This window comes from Strigops habroptila, chromosome W (assembly GCF_004027225.2).
Source record: "Strigops habroptila isolate Jane chromosome W, bStrHab1.2.pri, whole genome shotgun sequence".
Taxonomy (NCBI): Eukaryota; Metazoa; Chordata; class Aves; order Psittaciformes; family Psittacidae; genus Strigops; species Strigops habroptila.
This window is the reverse complement of record NC_044301.2, coordinates 27,966,649-27,986,608: the sequence shown is the minus strand read 5'-3', so window position 1 is coordinate 27,986,608 and position 19,960 is coordinate 27,966,649. Positions and strand designations below refer to the sequence as shown.

The 19,960-nt window shown below is 44.4% G+C and overlaps 1 protein-coding gene across 1 annotated transcript in view; it reads right to left on the bottom strand.

The window, feature by feature from the left end:
* The window catches only part of LOC115618986 (homer protein homolog 1-like), a 132,667-nt gene that overhangs the window by 107,177 nt on the left and 5,530 nt on the right, over positions 1-19,960 (bottom strand). Inside the window, exons 2-3 of the mRNA XM_030511004.1 lie at positions 18,947-19,103; positions 4,919-5,050 (exon numbers count right to left, since the gene is read on the bottom strand). Of these exons, the coding sequence (XP_030366864.1) occupies positions 4,919-5,050; positions 18,947-19,103 (289 nt within the window). The remainder of the gene's footprint in view (positions 1-4,918; positions 5,051-18,946; positions 19,104-19,960) is intronic.

Below are 19,960 nucleotides of genomic sequence, written 5' to 3'. Positions count from 1 at the left end.
GACCCAAACTGGCCAAAGGGGTATTCCATACCACAGCACGTCATGCCCAGTATATAAACCGGGGGGAGTTACCCGGAAGGCCCAGATCACTGCTCGGGTCGGGCTGGGTATCGGTCGGCGGGTGGTGAGCAATTGTATCCTCTCCCCTTGTTATTTCACTAATCATTATTATCATTGGTGGTAGCAGTAGTGGTTTTGTATTATACCTTACTTGCGGGACTGCTCTTAGCTCAACCCGTGGGAGTTACATTCTTCCGATTCTCCTCCCCATCCGTCCGGGAGCGGGGGTAGGAAGAAGGGGGGGAGTGAGCGAGCGGCTGTGTGGTTCTGAGTTACCGGCTGGGCTCAAACCACGACAATGAGACTGAGAAAGTCCTTGGTCGGAATAAACATTACTTAGCAACAACTAAAAACATCGGTGTTATCAGCGTTGTTCCCAGGATGAAAGTTAAAAAACACAGCACTGCACCAGCTACTAAGAAGGGGAAAAAATGACTGCTATAGCTGAACCCAGGACACATTCTAAGAAAAACCCAACATTGGTAATGTAGACAAAATTTTCACATATTTACTAGAATTGCTTGAGGCAATCTTTTGATAAAATTCCTAAATAACAAACATGAGATCTCATGGTATGAACGTAAGGGTTCTCTGGAGGATTAATAATTTAAGGAAAAGTTGGAAAAATTGTGGAGGGGTACTACAAGAGGATCTCACAAGTACCTGTGATGGTCCTTTTAGCATTTATCATAATCTTAAATTATTTGGAATAAATCAGGCCAACCCACAAGCAAGGTCTGCAAGGAGAAACTGTCTCAGCAGCACACAGTTGATACTGCAAAAAAGAAATTAAGAGTGCTTGCAGTGGGTGGCTCTGTTAAGGGGCACTGGGGCACCCATCTGCCAGCCTGACAGGAAGTCACAAGAGGTATGCTGCCCTTCCGGGAGCTACGGTCTGAGATGTTGCCAAGAGGGTGCCACAAGAGATGTTGCCAAGAGGGTGTCAAGAGCACAGACTACTATCCACCGATAGTCCTTCATGTTGGAATGAATAACACTGCAAGCTGGAACCTGGGCAGAATCAGGCATGACTACAGAGTCCTGGGGGTGCAAGTGAAAAGTATTGGTGCCCAAGTTATCTTTTCTTCCATTTTACCAGTTAGAGGAAAGGACACAGACAGAATAAAAATATAATGCAAATCAACTTCTGGATTTGTGGCTGGTGCATTTTTTGGCTTTTATGACAACGGGACATTCTTCAATGACTATAGCCTGTTAGGGAGGGATGGGATCCACCTGTCTAGAAGAGGAAAGGGAATCTCTGGCAGCAGGCTGACCAACTTGGTGATGTGGGCTTTAAACTGAAGGACTCAGGGTGTGGGGTCCAAAGTGGCAACACTCATGCCATTGCAACCAACTGGGGAATAAGCCAGGCCAACCAGAGCAGCAACAAATGTTCCTTAGCTGCCTCTCAAGATGAGAAACAGAAGACCAACCACCTCAAGTGTATGTATACCAGTGCACGCAGCCTGGGGAACAAACGGGAGGAATCTGAGCTCTGTGCCCAGTCAGAAAGTTATATTATAGGAATAACTGAAACATGGTGGGATAACTCACATGACTGGAGGATCATGAGGGATGGCAATAGGCTGTTTCATAAAGACAGGCAGGGAAGAAGAGGATGAGGAGTTGAGTTGTGCTTTATGTTAAGGAGAACCTTGAATGTACAGAAGTCAACTACAGCAATTGTGGAAGCCCTATTGAATGCCTCTGGGTCAAGATCAGAGGGGTCATCTCCAAGGGGGATCTTACAGTAGGCATCTGCTACCAAACCAAGACGATAAGGACAACGAAGCAATATTTGGGTCACTTAAGCAAGCCTCAGCTCAACAGAACCTGGTTCTTATGCATGACTTCAACTATCCAGACATTTGTAAGAGGAATACAGCAGCTCACATAGCATCCATCAAGTTCCTGGAATGTGTAAAGGACTGCTTCCTCACATAAATGCTAGATGTGCCAACCAGGAATGAGGCACTGCTGGACTTGCTGCTCACAAACCAAGAAAACCTGCTTTGTAATATCTTGGTTAGTGACATTGACAACAATATTGTGGAGTTTGGGATCTGGCTGAGCATGCTTTTCCTGGTTTCTACTAAGACAAAGGTTTTAGATTTCAGAAGAGCAAACTTCAGCTTGCTCAGAGCTCAATTGGGAGGGATTATATAGGAAGTTTCCATGGAAGATAAAGGAGCTAGTGAGTGCTGGGAGTTTTTCAAGAACACTCTCCTGGAAGTACAAAATCAGTTCATCCCCTTTAAAGGTAAGGGAAGTAGGCAGAGCAAGAGACCCCCTTGGCTTAACTTTCAGTTTCTAAGTCTGCTCAAAACCAAGACAAGTGTACCAGAGATGGAAAAGCAGATGAATACCCCTTGAGAAATACAAGGGAATTGCCAGGGCGTGCAGAGATGCAGTTAGAAAAGCAAAAGCTCAGCTCAAATTGGTATTTGCCAGAGATGTCAAAAACTGCAAGAAAGGGTTCTTCAGGTATGTAAACAACAAGCAGAAACAGAATGAAAATACTGGCCTGCTGTTAAACAAGAGAGGTAAATTAGTCACCTACAGCACTGAAAAGGCAGAGATTCTCAACCGCCACTCTTTGGGCTCTGCCATCCAGCCAGTTTTCAGCCCGGCAAAGAATACACCTATCCAGGCCATGAGCAGCCAGTTTCTCCAGGAGAATGCTGTGGGAGACAGTGTTAAATGCTTTACTAGAGTCCAAATAGACAATGTCTACAGCCTTTCCTTCATCACCCAGGCGGATCACCTAGTCATAGAAGGAGATCAGGTTGGTCAAGCAGGACCTGCCCTTCATGAACCCGTGCTGACTGGGCCTGATCCCCTGGTTTTCACACACACACTGCATGTGCACACTCAGGATGATCTGCTCCATGACCTTCCCTGGCACTGAGGTCAGGCCGACAGGCCTGTAGTTTCCAGGGTCATCCTTCCTGACCTTTTTGAAGTCAGTGAAGGAAGAGTTGATATGTGAATTATTGACATGTCTCACTCCATTAATTCTCATAGTCACAGTAATCATCCAGAAAGAGGTTACCGCTGTTTCCCTCCACCCTAGTAATCAGCTTAGGAGGACAAAGGCACATGAACCAAAAAGGAATAGTCCATAAGTCAAACACTTGATATAAGCTTTGAAATCATCTGCTTGTTTAGAGTGACATACAACCTGAGAATAACCAGGTTATTAGAAGACATGACTTTTATTTAAGAAGGCTCTTGGGAGACCATATAGCAGTCTTCCAAAACCTAAAGGGGGCTTACAAGAAAGCTTGAAAGGGACTTTTTAAAAGGTCATGTAGTGATAGGACAAGGGTGAATGGCTTTAAACTGAAAGAGGGTAGATTTAGATTAGATATAAGGAAGAAGTTCTTTACTGTGAGGGTGGTGAGGCACTGGAATGGGTTGCCCAGAGAAGTTGTGGATGCCCCATCCCTGGAACTGTTTAAGGCCAGGCTGGATGGGGCTTTGAGCAACCTGGTCTAGTGAAAGGTGTCCCTGCCCATGGCAGGGGGGATGGAACTAGATAATCTTTAAGGTCCCTTTCCAACCCTTTCCAACCCTTACCATTCTATTATCTCCTGTTTCCTTTATTAACCTGTTGATATCAGTCACAGACTTGGTAAGCAAGTGCCTCTAGGACATACACCAATTTAAATAAATGACAAAGTTTCTAAGTTCACTGAAGCAATGACTTGTGCACAAATGCATATGCATATCTTCAATATTAATATCACTCAATTTCCTGGGTTTGAGTTGCTTCATAGAAATGAAAGCTATTGGATTATGAAAGGAAGAAATCTTACAAGTGTATCACACTGCCCAAATAAAGCAGATGCACTGATTCTCTTTTTAATGGTTTTCTGACAGGCCCATGCTTATCCTTGGATATTGACAATTACTTTCTCAAAAGGGCCAGTATGATTTTTTGTTTATTTAGGGTTTTTTTAATAACAAGCCAACTATTATTCCTTACTCAAACATTTATTATAGATTCCCTTTTGTTGCATTAGGGTTTCCAGATCTTTTGTATATTTCAAAGATGAAAATTCTCTGTTTAATGTAGAAACATGTTTTTAAACTAAAAAATGGAATTCCTCATCTGGAGAAAAACAACATTGGCTTTTACAGGTTCCTGGACTCATCAATAACAGTAGGGATTGTAGAAAGGGTGCTCAGAGGAGAAAAAGGAGTCATTGCTTTCCTTGGATTAAGGTGGACTTCCCTCCTGTACAAGTAGACCAGAAAAAAAACCTCCTAGGTAGTATAAATTTAAACTTCTGTATTCTGACAAGAAAATATAGTTTTCCTTTACAATGACTATTTTTCCTACTAACTTTACTTTAGGCCTGCACATATTGAAATATCTGTAATTTGATGCACTACACAGCAGAAAAGTGAAAATGAACATGGTTTAAAACACAAAAATGCATCTGAAGACTACCAACATTTTTTTTTCTAGGAGTTCTAAACACAGAGGAAACACTACATAGTCTAGTCATTTAAATTCTATCATGAAAAACTGTAACGGAAGAACAACTTTAAAGAAGAGAAAGAACCTTAACAAAACCTAACGAATGAATACATAGAAAGCATTAACAGCATACACTGTGATAGCTTAAATCTTCCTCCTTTCCTCAATCAGTTAAAAGAAGATTCATAGGCAACAAAGTGTTATAACAATATTGTCTTACCTTTTTACATTATAAGGATGGATACAAAACATTTTTTGTAAATTATTTTTAAATAACAGTAGTGAGCACTGAGTCAAGATACAACCAGCAGGAATCAAATACTCTTAAGCTGCTTGACTGGCTGAAGAGTGGTCATTGGTCATACTCACTTTTGAAAGGTGATGTTCAGATGAAAATCCCAAGCCATAGACTGTATTTGCCCTGCTGTCTGCCCATTGGCCAAACTTCTGGGATGTTTTAGTAAATGTCATGTTGGGGGTGATAGTGCTATTTATTATTGCCTGGGAAAAAAAAAAAAGTAATACTTGTAAAAGAGGGGTTCTGTGGTTTTGATTTTTTTTTTTTTTAAGACTACTAAATAATTGAAAATGCCAGTATTATAGACAAGTATCTGTGTACACTAAATGAGACAAACTTGCAACTAGGAAACAGTTTTCTAATTCAATTACAGCTAATATTATGAAAGCATATATTATCATACATTCTTTAAAAGGAGCAAAGGGGGGGCACCTGTTTAAAATTGCAAGTAATCATTTAATAGTTAGCAAGTCTAAAAGAAAATCCTTTAAAGCATCCACATAGCCTAAAGAGATCAGAATAGAAGAACTACTAAAGTCTTTTCTTTTTTTGTCTCACAAGTGTATTTCCTTGTCCCCTAAAGCAATGCCTCTCAAGATCCACTGTAAGCTCCACAGTTGCATTCCCCCTGTTGCATATGCAATCCTCACTAGAAAATATGCAGTATAACAAGAAGCACAATTTATTTTTAAGTTTCTGTATTGCAAGAATCTGTTTTTCCTTTATAAACACACAAGCATGACTAACAGTGACAAGTTCATACACTACCTACAGAAGAAGAGCTACTCTTAGAATAGATTTTTCTTCTCTAGTTCTTGTTACGTACAGGATAGAAGATGTGAATCTTCCAGCATACAACTTCTGCTAATGTAAACAAAAATGTCGTGGTTTGAGCCCAGCCGGTAACTCGGAACCACGCAGCCATTCGCTCACTCCCCCCCTTCTTCCTCCCCCTGCTCCCGGAGGGATGGGGAGGAGAATCAGAAGAATGTAACTCCCATGGGTTGAGATAAGAGCAGTCCCGCAAGTAAGGTATAATACAAAACCACTACTGCTACCACCAATGATAATAATGATTAGTGAAATAACAAGGGGAGAGGATACAATTGCTCACCACCCGCCGACAGATACCCAGCCCGACCCGAGCAGTGATCTGGGCCTTCCGGGTAACTACCCCCAGTTTATATACTGGGCATGACATGCCATGGTATGGAATACCCCTTTGGCTACTTTGGGTCAGGTGTCCTGTCTCTGCTTCCTCCTGGCTTCCCCTTCTCTCCCTGGCAGAGCATGAGACTGAGAAAACCCTTGGTCAGAGTAAACATTACTTAGCAACAACTAAAAACATCGGTGTTATCAGCATTGTTCCCAGGCTGAAAGTTAAAAACACAGCACTGCACCAGCTACTAAGAAGGAGAAAAATGACTGCTATAGCTGAACCGAGGACAAAAAACTACAACTATTCAGTTATATGCTGTCTCCACTAAAACCAACTAAAGTTTTCCCATAGATTTCAACAGTACTTTCATCACATTAAAATTTGACTAACATTCTAAATCTGTGATGTGGAACTGTCCAGTTGACTTAAAGTATATCAGGATAAAGTCTTATAATGACACCAATGGATTCCATTTAACTAAAAAAACTATGGTTATTACAGCCAGCGTGAACAAGAAAGACTAGCCATAAAACCAGATATGTGTATTGGAAGTGAAATGCAGGCATGCCTTCTCATGTGTCTGCTGCTACTAAGAGTTTCAGCCACATTTTTTTAAATAATTCACAGCCTTTTTCATAAAACACTGGTTCGTAGGTGCTTTGTAACATCCATGTGAAATGAAATGTCCTTAAAATTTCCAAAAAAATAGCATACACCGTGAATAGTTTGGGAAGAATCTTTCTTACATGCCAGTTATCGTACTCCAAAGGTTATTGCCAATATGAGTCCTATTGTCTCACACTACAGAGTTGGGAAATCTTTTAAACATCACTGTGTACATGCTTTGTTCTGCTCCCATAAAACCATAACCCCTGCCTTACCCCCAGCATTTCAAAGCTGGTGATTACTGCGGAATCCTAGAGCAGAAAAAAAAATATCACAGGGTCCAAATCAACTTCTCTGTTGGAGATAAAGAAATCTTAATTTTATTCTTTGAGTACAGGAACTGGACTGATGCATAAAGAATAACAATATTTTCTTTGGATAGTGACACTGACAAACTTCAACATCAGAGAAACCAAGTACTGCTCTTCAAAGCCTGAGATCTTTTAGAAGTCAAATCCAGCCTATACTACTTGTGTGAGATGGCATTCTGGATGGATATTAAAGTGAGTGGTTATGGAGTTTACTTAGCATCCTTTTCTTCTGCTGAGATTTAGGTAGCGCTGGAGCACAGATACCAAAAACACGAAATTTTCTCTGTATTCTACAGGGCAAGCCTGAAAAATTTGCAGCTGAGGGGCCAGCTAAGCCCACAAACAGCTTCCATGGACTAGATGATCTTTGAAGGTCCCTTCCAATCCAAACTATTCTATGATTCTATGATTCTATATGCTGATTGCCGAGGTGAGTATCTCGTGGTGAGTATCTCTAGAGAGGACGCCTTTAACACCGGAGCCGGGGGGAAGCACAGCGTCCCGGAGCCTCAGTTCGGAGCGGCAAGAGCGACCAAGGGAGCCTCAAGTCCTCGACAGGACTTGCCTAGGAGCCGGCAGCTCAGCTGACGCGAGCAGCTGACTCACAGGGGGCGGCGCCAGGAGTGATGGCACCAGCCCTCAGTGGGGAAAAACCCATCCCAGGGAGCGCGAGCGACCAGGAGCGCGGCGACCAGGGCGTGGCACGTCAGTCAGGGTGTGGCGCAGCAGTTTGCGCAGGCAGGGTGAGCGGGCAGCGAGCGGGATGGTGAGCACTCGCCTCAGGACCAGGGCCCGCTGTGGGAGCTCTGCCCCGGCCGTGGCCAGCGTAGGCACCCAGACAGAGCCGATGAGAGGGGAGGCTGCGGTGCAGACCTCGGAGTGTAGAAAGTGCCTCGACTGGTCTCTTGAGGCGAGGGTGCACAATGGGCAGGGCTGCACTCGGTGCGCCCTGGTGGAGGTCCTCCTGCAGCAGGTGGCTGAGCTGCGGGAGGCTGTTGGAGAGCTAAAGGATGCCAGGGAAGCTGAGAGGAAGCTGGGCTGCTTGCTCCAGGCCCAAACTGCGCAGGGGCTGCAAATGTCTAGCACTGCTCATATAGGAAAGAAGGAGGGCAGCAACCCAGGAAGCTGGGAATTAGTCACGAGAAAAACGAACAAAAAAAGGAGGAAGAGGACAATTAACGACAAGGGGCTTCCTCCTAAGTCTGATGTCCCCACCCAGAAACACTTCGCGGTTCTGCAGGGGGCTAATGAGAAAGCACCCACCACACCTAATGAGCACCCTGCTGATGCACGAGTAAAGAGGATCGCTACTGGTGCCTCCAGGAAAAAGAAGAGGGTCATAGTAGTAGGGGACTCTACTTTGAAAGGCACAGAGGCACCCATCTGCCGGCCTGATCCAGTCTCGAGGGAGGTGTGTTGCCTGCCAGGGGCTCAGATCAGGGATGTTGCTGAGAGGCTGCCTGATGTAGTAAGTCCTGCTGACTATTACCCCCTCCTAGTGGTCCATGTGGGTGCTAGAGATATAGATAGCAGTAGCCTGGAAAACATTAAGAAGGACTACAGAGCCCTGGGAGAGGTGGTTAGGGGCTCTGGAGCTCAGATAGTTTTTTCATCGATTCTCCAGGGCAAAGGGGAGGACCTTAAAAAAGCTAGGCGTGTTTGGCAGGTTAATAAATGGTTAGAATGGTGGTGCCATAGTCAGGGGTTTGGCTATTTAGAACATGGGGCTCCATTTGGGAGGCCAGATCTACTGGAGGCTGGTGGAGCTGGTCTGACAAAGAAGGGGAAGAGCTGTTTTGGTAGGAGGCTTGCCAGGCTGGTCAGGAAAGCTTTAAACTAGATGTGTTGGGGGAGGGGAGCATTGATCCATCCCAACATTCCTGGTCAGTTGCCAGCACCTGTAATAAGTGCTTGGAGTGATGTAGAGATGTTCCAGCTGCCCCAGCCATTGAGTCGGCTTCATTTGGAGCTCAGCTAAGGTGCCTCTATACAAACGCCCGTAGTATGGGGAACAAGCAAGAGGAATTAGAGATGTGTGCAAGGCTACAGGGATATGATGTCATTGGTATCACAGAAACATGGTGGGATGGCTCCTATGACTGGAATGTTGGAATGGAAGGTTACAGGCTGTTTAGAAAAGACAGGCCAGGCAGACGGGGAGGGGGCATTGCTATCTATGTCAGTGATAGGCTAGAGAGTATGGAACTCTGTCTGGGGACGGGTGATGAGGTAACAGAGTGTTTGTGGGTCAGGATCAAAGGGAAAACAGCAACAGGGGACATTACAGTGGGGATCTGTTACAGGCCGCCTGATCAAGAGGACTCTGTGGATGAAGCGCTCTACAGACAGATAGGAGCAGCCTCACGCTCGCAGGCCCTGGTCCTCATGGGGGACTTCAACTATCCTGACATCTGTTGGAGGGACGGTACGGCCCGGCACAAGCAATCCAGGAGGTTCCTCGATTGTGTGGAAGACAACTTCCTCTTTCAAGCAGTAGAGGAGCCGACGAGGAGAGGTGCCATGCTGGACCTTGTGCTCACCAACAGGGAGGGACTGGTTGGAAATGTAACGCTCCAGGGCAGCCTTGGCTCTAGTGATCACGAGATGGTTGAGTTTGAGATCCTCAGGACAGTGAGAAGAGCATGCAGCAAGCTCACTGCCCTGGACTTCAAGAAAGCAGACTTTGGCCTCTCAGGAACCTCCTTAGTAAGGTTTCATGGGATACAGTCCTAGAGGGCAGGGGAGCCCAAGACTGCTGGTCGGTATTCAAGGATCACCTGCTACGTGCTCAAGAGTGTTGCATCCCGACTAGAAGAAAGTGCAGCAGGAGGGCCAGGAGACCTCCATGGATGGACAAGGAGCTGCTGAGGAAACTTAGAGGGAAAAAAAAAGCTTACAGAAGGTGGAAGCGAGGACAGGCAGCCTGGGAAGAATATAGGAGCATTGCCCGGGAAGCTAGGGACCGGGTTAGGAAAGCTAAGGCCCAGTTAGAATTAAGTTTGGCAAGGGATGTAAAAGATAACAGGAAAGGATTCTATAGATACGTAGCAAATAAAAGACAGACTAGGGACAATGTAGGCCCTCTCCAGAAGCTATCAGGAGAACTGCCTACCATGGATTTGGAGAAGGCTGAGGTTCTTAATGACTTCTTTGCCTCAGTCTTCACCAGCAAATGCTCTGACCACACCCCCCAAATCTTGGAAAGCAAATGCAGGGACTGTGAGAATGAAGACCTTAGGCCCACTGTAGGAGAGGATCAGGTTCGAGACCATCTTAAGAACCTGAACGTGCACAAGTCCATGGGACCTGATGAAATCCATCCGTGGGTCCTGAAGGAGCTGGCGAATGAAGTTGCTAAACCACTGTCCATCATATTCGAAAAATCCTGGCAGTCAGGTGAAGTTCCCGATGACTGGAAGAAGGGTAATATAACCCCCATTTTCAAGAAGGGGAAGGTGGAAGACCCGGGGAACTACAGACCAGTCAGTCTCACCTTTGTGCCTGGCAAAATCTTGGAACATTTTCTCCTGGAAAACATGCTAAGGCACATGAAAAACAATGAGGTGGTTGGTGACAGCCAACATGGCTTCACTAAGGGGAAATCCTGCCTGACCAATTTGGTGGCCTTCTATGATGGAGCCACGGAACCGATGGACAGCGGCAGAGCAGTTGACGTCATCTACCTGGACTTGTGCAAAGTGTTCAACACTGTCCCACACGACATCCTTGTCTCTAAATTGGAGAGACATCAATTTGATAGATGGACCACTCGGTGGATAAAAAACTGGCTCGATGGCCGCACGCAAAGAGTTGTGGTAAATGGCTCGATGTCCAGTTGGAAACCTGTAACGAGTGGTGTCCCTCAGGGATCGGTGTTGGGACCGGTCCTGTTCAACATCTTTGTCGGCGACATGGACAGTGGGATTGAGTGCGCCCTCAGCAAGTTTGCCGACGACACCAAGCTGTGTGGTTCGGTTGATACGCTGGAGGAAAGGGATGCCATCCAGAGGGACCTTGACACGCTTGTGAGGTGGGCCGATGCCAACCTTATGAAGTTTAACCAAGCCAAGTGTAAGGTCCTACACCTGGGTCGGGGCAACCCCAGGCACTGCTACAGGCTGGGCAGAGAAGAGATTCAGAGCAGCCCTGCAGAAAAGGACTTGGGGGTGTTGGTTGACGAGAAGCTTAACATGAGCCAGCAGTGTGCGCTTGCAGCCCAGAAAGCCAACTGTATCCTGGGCTGCATCAAAAGAAGCGTGACCAGCAGGTTGAAGGAGGTGATCCTGCCCCTCTACTCTGCTCTTGTGAGACCTCACTTGGAGTACTGTGTACAGTTCTGGTGTCCTCAACATAAAAAGGACATGGAGCTGTTGGAGCGAGTCCAGAGGAGGGCCACGAGGATGATAAGAGGGCTGGAGCACCTCCCGTATGAAGACAGGCTGAGAGAGTTGGGGCTGTTCAGCCTGGAGAAGAGAAGGCTGCATGGTGACCTCATAGCAGCCTTCCAGTATCTGAAGGGGGTCTATAAGGATTCTGGGGAGGGACTCTTCCTTAGGGACTGTAGTGGTAGGACAAGGGGTAATGGCTTCAAACTTAAACAGGGGAAGTTTAGACTAGATATAAGGAAGAAGTTCTTTACAGTGAGGGTGGTGAAGCACTGGAATGGGTTGCCCAGGGAGGTTGTGGATGCTCCATCCCTGGCGGTGTTCAAGGCCAGGTTGGACAAAGCCTTGAACCACGTAGTTTAGGGCAAGGTGTCCCTGCCCATGGCAGGGGGGTTGGAACTAGATGATCTTAAGGTCCTTTCCAACCCTTACGATTCTATGATTCTATGATTCTCCGATGAAGTGTACAAATATTGCAAGAAAGTTCAGAAGAACGTATTGCATCACAACATGTAGAAAGGCAAGCAAAGATCCTGCAGCACAGATGAATTTAACAAAACTGGCATCTTCTGCAGTGGGTTTGGCAGCTCCACTATGCTCCCATTAAAATAGAAAAGCAAATCTAATTGTAGCTGAGGATATCAAACAGGCAGTTCTCTCTGATAGCCTTTGCCTCAAATGCAAGCTTGGGCTACCATTGTGAACAACTCCTGGAAAATTTTTGAATGCCTGAAAGCTTACATTTGAAACAACAAGCCTCAATGAATCAATAAGCCTTATCAGGTTAAGGACAAGATTTGTTGTGTGACTAGAGACTGAAGAACCATTTCCAGCATTAATTGTCCACAAAACTTCTCAGATTTTCATATAGGAGAAGCTGGTCGGTGAAGTCACTGGTAATTCAGTCATCCTCCTTTCTTTAAGCATATTGTTGGGGGCCCAAATAAAGGTAGCAGGCTTGCACTTGCACCAAGGCCTCCAACTGACCTCATGGGAAACAGCTGCCTCTGCCATGTAGGACAGAAGAGAGGACGTGAGACAGTGGCAGTGAACTTAGAAAGGAGGTGTTCTGGAGCTCTGTTTTTCTTGTATGTTTCTTGTCTTCTTGTTTATTGTTAGTGCTTGGAAGCCCTCCTTTTGAAATAACCTCGTGGAATCCCAGAACAGAACTGTGCAAGTTCACTTAATACTCAATCTCTTTTGGTGTGGAAGCCATCAACAGTAAAATGTTTGAAATTTATTATCCTGGGGACAGTGTAGAAGCGAATCTTCCTCCCAACTCAAGCTCTAGTTATGTCATCTCCTTGCTTAAGCTCTAGTTCCATCCATTGCTTAATTTGAACTTGTATCACAGATTTGACAGTGCAGGTAATTTTGTCACAGATGTAACTTCCTCAGTGCAGAAGAGGACTCTGAGGACAGGGACTTATGACCTCCAAGCAACAGGCAGGTTTAAAGCCCACAGGACTGGCATTTGCTGCAGTGACAGTGGCATATCTGGTTGCAAATTAACCCAGCATAAAACCTTAGGGAAACCAACCAGTTTCAGCTGAGAATGCTGTTCTGCTGGCAGGCAGGGTACGCCACAAAATGACCACACACTAGCTGTATAATCTGCACAGTTTATTAAACAAGCACACTAAAGCAAGTAAGCACACCAAAGCAAAAAAGCACACTAACGCAAATCGAGTATATGTCCCTACATACACAGTAAATAAGTACAATGATGCAAATCAGAGATCTATATATAGAGAGTAAAGTACAGAGGAAAATTAGCAATGCATCAAATTGTTACTGCATAGAGACAACAGAGATTAAGAAGAAATACATCAGCAATTACCACCGAATCATCATCCAGGCCCACACTTCAAGCTGATGCCAGAAGTCTCAGGTAATTGGGAAAATTCCTATGCATTGCATCCACCCGTAGGTGAGGCTTCAGATTCGGCCACAAGAGGGTCCTGCTTTTATACCCTTAGAAAAACAACCGGCTTTATGCCTTTATGCCAGATCTGTAATTGTTTATTTGTGGGGCCATGCAGTTTCTCATGATCTCACTGTTGTCCATGCCGAGAGCGTTGGCCAGGCACCCCGGTGCAGCCAAGTATGAAGGTCAAAGAACAGCTGCACATTTATGTTTTCCTGCCTCTTTCCAACAGTCACGATGAACATACACATATATACTCTACCAAATACACTTTGACAAAAACCATACTTTGTTATGTCTCAGTCATGAGAGGGAATCAATCAATGTTTCCCATCCATTACAACTGTTCACTGCTTCAGCTGACCATATGGACTGGACGAACAAGAAAGAATCCAGAACAGGCTGCCTGAACCAATTGTTCACCCAACGTATCATGGATTTGTCTAGCTGATTGCTAGACAATTTGTCCACAAGCATACTATAAGAGACAGTATCAAAAACTTTACTAAAATAAAAATAAAATTAAAAAAAACCCCACAACTACTGGCTCCCCTTAGTCAACTAGATGGGTGACCTTGTCATAAAATGAAACTAAGTTGGTTAAGCAGGAATTTCCCCTCGTGTACCCATGCTGGCTATGACCAATGACTACATTGTCTCTCAAGTATTTTTCAATAACTCCCAGAATAATCTTCTCCATAGTTTTACCAGGCACTGAAGTGAAACTGACAGGCCTGTAATTACCAGGGTCTTCCTTCTAACTCTTCTTGAAAATTGGGACAACATTTGCCAGCTTCCAGAAAACTGGAACCTCTCCAGACTCCCAAGATCACTGAGAAATAATGGAGAAAAGTCCCACAATAACATTGGCCAGCTCTTTCAAGAACCCCAGGATCAATCCTATCGGGCCCCATACATTTATGTGCATCCAGATGGAGCAGCAAGTCTCAAAAAAGTTCAGAGTCAGCTGGGAGATTACCATTCCCCCAGTCATAGTCTTCTAACACAGGGTTCCAGGGCTGTCATGGTTTAAGCCCAGCTGGTAACTCAGAACCACGCAGCCGCTTGCTCACTCCCCGCACCCCACCCCCACCCCGCAGGGATAGGGAGAAGAATCAAAAGAATGTAAACCCCATGGGTTGAAATAAGAATAGTCCAGTAACTAAGGTACCATACAAAACTACTACTACTACCACCAATAATAACAATGATAAGGAAAATAACAAGGGGAGAGAATATAAAACTAAAAGGGGAAAGGAAAAAAAAACAATAAACACAAGTGATGCACAATACAATAGCTCACCACCCACCAACCGATACCCAGCCCAACCTGAGTAGCGATCTGCGCCTTCCAGATAACTCCCCCCAGTTTAATCACCCTCTCCTTCAGCAGTTTCTGCAACTTGTCATAGGGGGCTCCATTCAGCTTCCTTCCATCTCCAATGCTTTCCCAAAACATGGCAGGACCCATCAGTAAACAAGGCATATTGCTTCTCAATTTCTGACAGTTGATTTTATGGTGGGGCTTCTTCAGAATACATCACCTCCTCCTCTGGTGACATCCCAAAATCTTTGCCCTCTGGCCAGTCCATAATGACTTTTAGAATTCCTGGATGACTGGGATATCCTATTCGAACTTGTGCAATTTGTGATGTGTAGAGGAGACCCTGCCTTTGAACATCCAGCCCAACACAGGCAACCGGGGTGCCAGGAGAAGCTGTGCTTCAGTGCCAATCACTTCTGAAGCAGCTCAAACCCCTTCATAGGCTGCCAGTATCTCTTTTTCAGTGGGAGTGTAGCTGGCCTCGCATCATCTGTATCCCTGACTCCAAAAGCCAAGTGGTCGACCTTGAGTCTCCCCTAGAGTTTTCTGCCAGAGGGTCCAGGTAGGACCATTCTCCCTGGCTGTGGTGTAAAGCACATTTTTCACAACTGGCCTGGTCCGGACTGGTCCAAGGGCTACTGCATGAATTATCTCTTGTTTAATATGTTCAAAGGCTTGTTGTTGCTCAGGGCCCCATTTGAAATCATCATTCTTCCGGGTCACGTGATAGAGAGGGCTTACAATCAGATTGTAATTTGGGATGTGCATTCTCCAGAACCCCACAACACCTAAGAAAGCTTGTGTTTCTTTCTTGTTAGTTGGTGGAGACATTGCTGTTATCTTGTTGATCACGTCTGTGGGGATCTGGCGACGTCCATCTTGCCATTTTATTCCCAAAAATTGAATCTCCTGTGCAGGTCCCTTGACCTTATTCCATTTTATGGCAAAACCAGCCTTCAGCAGGATTTGGATTATCTTCCTCCCTTTCTCAAAAACTTCTGCTGTATCACCCCACACGATGATGTCCTCAATGGATTGCAGGCGTTCTGGAGCTTGCCCCTGTTCCAGTGCAGTCTGGATCAGTCCATGGCAGATGGTAGGGCTGTGATCAGGGCAACTGATACTGTCATGTATTGGTCCTTTGGTTCAGCTGCAGTGTCTTTCGCTGAGGTTGGAGTGCCTGCACTGTCTTTTGTCATGGTTTGAGTAGCTGCTGTGCTTGTCGCTGGAGTTGGGGTAGCTGCTGTGCTTGGAGTTTGAGTAGCCGCATTGTCTGTTGCTTTGCCATCAGATCCAGAGACACCTTTTTCCTGCTCCTTACAGGACATGGCTCTGTAGGAGCAGGACAAGCCCCAGCACATTGTGGTAAGTTGTCCCTCTCTGGTATTGCCAGGATGACACCACACCTTGTCTAAGTGTTCTAATAATTTTTCTGGATTTCGTATTTGTTCAGGAGTGAATTTCCAAAGCACTGGGGAGGGGCAACTGGCCTAGGAGCTTGCCCATACGATCCCACACACCCTGCCACTCATGACTGTCCAGCCTCAGGGAAGACCTCTTGGTGGTATTCTTAAATAGTTGTTTAACCTAAGACAAGACCTGAGCTGGACCCTGTTTGGCTTCCGAGATCGGACAAGATCAGGTGTTCTCAGGGTGTTATGGCCATAGGCAAAACACAGAGAGCATATTCAGCAACATGCTGGTTCTCAGCGAAAGGAGCAGGCTGCTTTCAAGGTCATTGAATATATAGTATAGAGGCGATGGCCACACTGAGAATGCATACCAGATGAGTTTCATGATCAATGATTCTATTTTATCACAATTCACTACCATAAATGACAGCAAAATTATAACCTTAGCCCAGGCCCCAAAGCCGATAAACACTAAAACAGCAAACGCTGGCTGCAAGTAAGGTATGACATGCTTTTACTCTGAGACCAAGTGAAACAACTCTGAGAGCAAATAAATCAACATTGTGACGAGTGACTATTAATCTGAAACAATGAATTCTTATCACAAATACAATTACACACACTCTGGTCAGATCTGTCATTATCTCAACCCTTCATGCCCCACGTGGGGCACCACAAAAAGGATTGTCGTGGTTGAAGCCCAGCTGGTAACTCAGAACCACACAGCCGCTCACTCACTCCCCCCCTTCTTCCTCCCCACTCCCAGAGGGATTTGGAGGAGAATGGAAAGAATGTAAATCCCATGGGTTGAGATAAGAACAGTCCAGTAACAAAGGTATAATACAAAATCACTACTACCACCACCAATAATAATAATGATAAGCGGAATAACAAGGGGAGAGAATATAAAACTAAAAGGGGAAAGGAAAAAAGCCAATAAACACAAGTGATGCACAATACAATTGCTCACCACCCACCGACCGATACCCAGCCCGACCTGAGCAGTGATCTGGGCCTTCCGGGTAACTCCCCCCGGTTTATATACTGGGCATGACGTGCTGTGGTATGGAATACCCCTTTGGCTACTTTGGGTCAGGTGTCCTGTCTCTGCTTCCTCCCGGCTTCCTGTGTCCCTCCTCACTGGCAAAGCATGAGACTGAAAAGTCCTTGATCAGAATAAGCATCACTTAGCAACAACTAAAAACATCAGTGTGTTATCAGCATTGCTCTCAGAGTAAAGACAAAACACAGCACTGCACTAGCTACTAAGAAGGAGAAAAATAGCTGTTACAGCTGAACCCAGGACACAGACATATAATGCTTGGATTAAAACATTATTAGGATTGCAGCAGTCACAGAAAGAGTAAATAAAAGTGATAGATTGCATTATCAATATACTTTGCCAATAGTACTGCAAATGCAAAGGAAATGATGCAATAGACAAAAGAGCAAAGAAATAGATGAATAATTGCTTGACAGTGCTACTCAGCAGCCACTTTTCAAGAATTGCAGCTTTGGACAAAGGCAGAGGAATCCCAGTGGATATTGCAATAAAGATTTTGGAAACTGCAGATCAATTAAGATGCTACAGATTACAACTAGTAGGCTTGATTTCATACAGCATCCTAACCCAATCCCAAAGTCTTTTATAAACACTGACACAAAATGTATTTTAATTATGTGACAGAATGAAGTCATTTGAAGGAGTGCAGAGAAGGTAAGAAACAGTCAGAGTTAAAATTGGAAAAATTTGGTAGGCTTTGATATGAGAGTCTCAATCACCTAAAGTAGTATCATATAGAGATCTTTGACAGAGAATTCCTATATATTTCTGCATGGTAGAAACTCTCCTTCCTCATTTAAAACATCAATACTCTGGATTTAAAAAAAAAAAAAAAAAGAAAAAAGGAAGAAAAAAAGCAGAGTAATGTTTTTCAGCTTTCAATAAATAGGCAAGAAACCTCTGTGAATACTGCTATGCTCTAACAGAGCATTTTAGTTCCAACCATTGTGAACTGATACATCCCCATAAAGTCTCTTGAAAGGATTATAGATTTTGATTATACTCTGTGTATCTTCAATGTCCTTATTGCAGAGATTTCTGACATACCATTTGTAAAGTTACTGGTTTTATACCCATTTAGGGTAGAACTCAAGGAACAGTCAAATATCTTCTCCAAGTCTTCCAAATTAATTTCTTAGACAAGGTTTCTTGCAATAGCAAATAGCAGCTCAACACATTATCTTTCCTAACTAAAAAAAAACCCCAAAAACCCCACAGAAAAAACAAACAAAACAACAACAACAAACCCCCCACAAAAACCCAACCAAACAAAAAAAACCCAAACAAACCAAACAAAAAACAAACAAACAAACAAACAAAACCCACCCCAAAAAGCCCAAACCCAACCTAGCTGAGTTTTGATAAAAGCTTACCATGGAGATCTTTATTAGGAGGGAATCACCACATTCTCTACAGCAAGAATTGGAAGATTATGCAACAGAGAAGGATTTACTAGGTGGTTAAAGGCCTAAACAGATGTCCTTCATAATACTGAAGCTAATGACATTGATAATATCATTGAATGCAGAGATAAAAAAAGGTTATTGTAACCCTGTTTGTACTTTTTAGTGCCTCTCAAAGGGAATGCTGTTTTAGACTGCACAAAATAATAGCTAAGTAACAGGTCATCACTTAATTCAGCAATAGATTTATCAAATATGAATGCATGGAAAAGAGTATTTTCCAAAAAACACTTAAAATATGTAATGAAGCAATGTAACCATTTTAGCACATCAGTAATATGTTACTCAGATAATGACAAATGCATCTGATAAGATACATGAAGGACATCAGACCGGAAAAATAAATATGAAAGTCAATCAGAAAGAGAGATCTCCAAAATAAAGCTTACCTTTGAGCCATCCAAACTGATTATCCGGTAGACATTTCTTGTGCTGTCATAAAAGTAGGACACAGTAACAGCATGCTTGCTGGTAGGAACCCAGTTCTTCTTAGTGTTTGGGTCAATGTGGAAGACATGAGCTCGGGTGCTGAAGATTGGTTGTTCCCTGAAGGACAGAGAGTAAAAGTATATGAATCTGATATGTACGTAATATTGTTGCAGACAAGTTATGTGCCAGTTGTGCCGACTGGGATGAACACATTTCACTTTGCATGATAAATTTTTCCTAAGAACTTCCGTATATGTTGCTGCATAGAGCAGATAAGTGCATTAATATACATGTGGAAGCAAAATGAAACCCTTCTAAATCAAAAATCAGCACCCAGCTGTAGAGCCAGATAAAGACAGTCATTTCTAAATATAGATTCAGCCCTGTCCCATCACCTCCTGAGCCCTCACCCTCCATCTATCTCTTTAAACTAACCAGAACCAATACATGTGTAACTTCATCCCATTACACTGCAGATGGCAGCATGCATACTAGTTCAAATTCAAATTCACTCATGAACAAATGCGAAATGTGGAAAAACTAGCAGAACACTCAGACAAGGTGTGCTGTAATCCTGGCAATACCAGAGAGGGACAACTTACCACAATGTGCTAGGGCTTGGCCTATGCCTACAGAGCCCTGTTCTGTATGGAGCAGGAAAAAGATGTCTCTGGCGAAGCAACAGACAACACAGCTACTCAAACTCCAAGCAAAACAGCTACCCTAACTTCAGCGACACGCACAGCAGCTACTCAAACCCCAACAACAGACAGTACAGCCACTCCAACTCCACTGAAAGACACTGCAGCCACTCCACCCCAGTGAAAGACACTGCAGCCTCTCCAGGTCCAGGGAAAAACACTGCATCCACTCCAAGTCCAGTGAAAGACACTGTAGCCACACCAACCCGAGTAACAGCCACCTCAGCCACTCCAACCCCAGTGAAAGACTCTGCAGCTGAATCAAAGGACCAA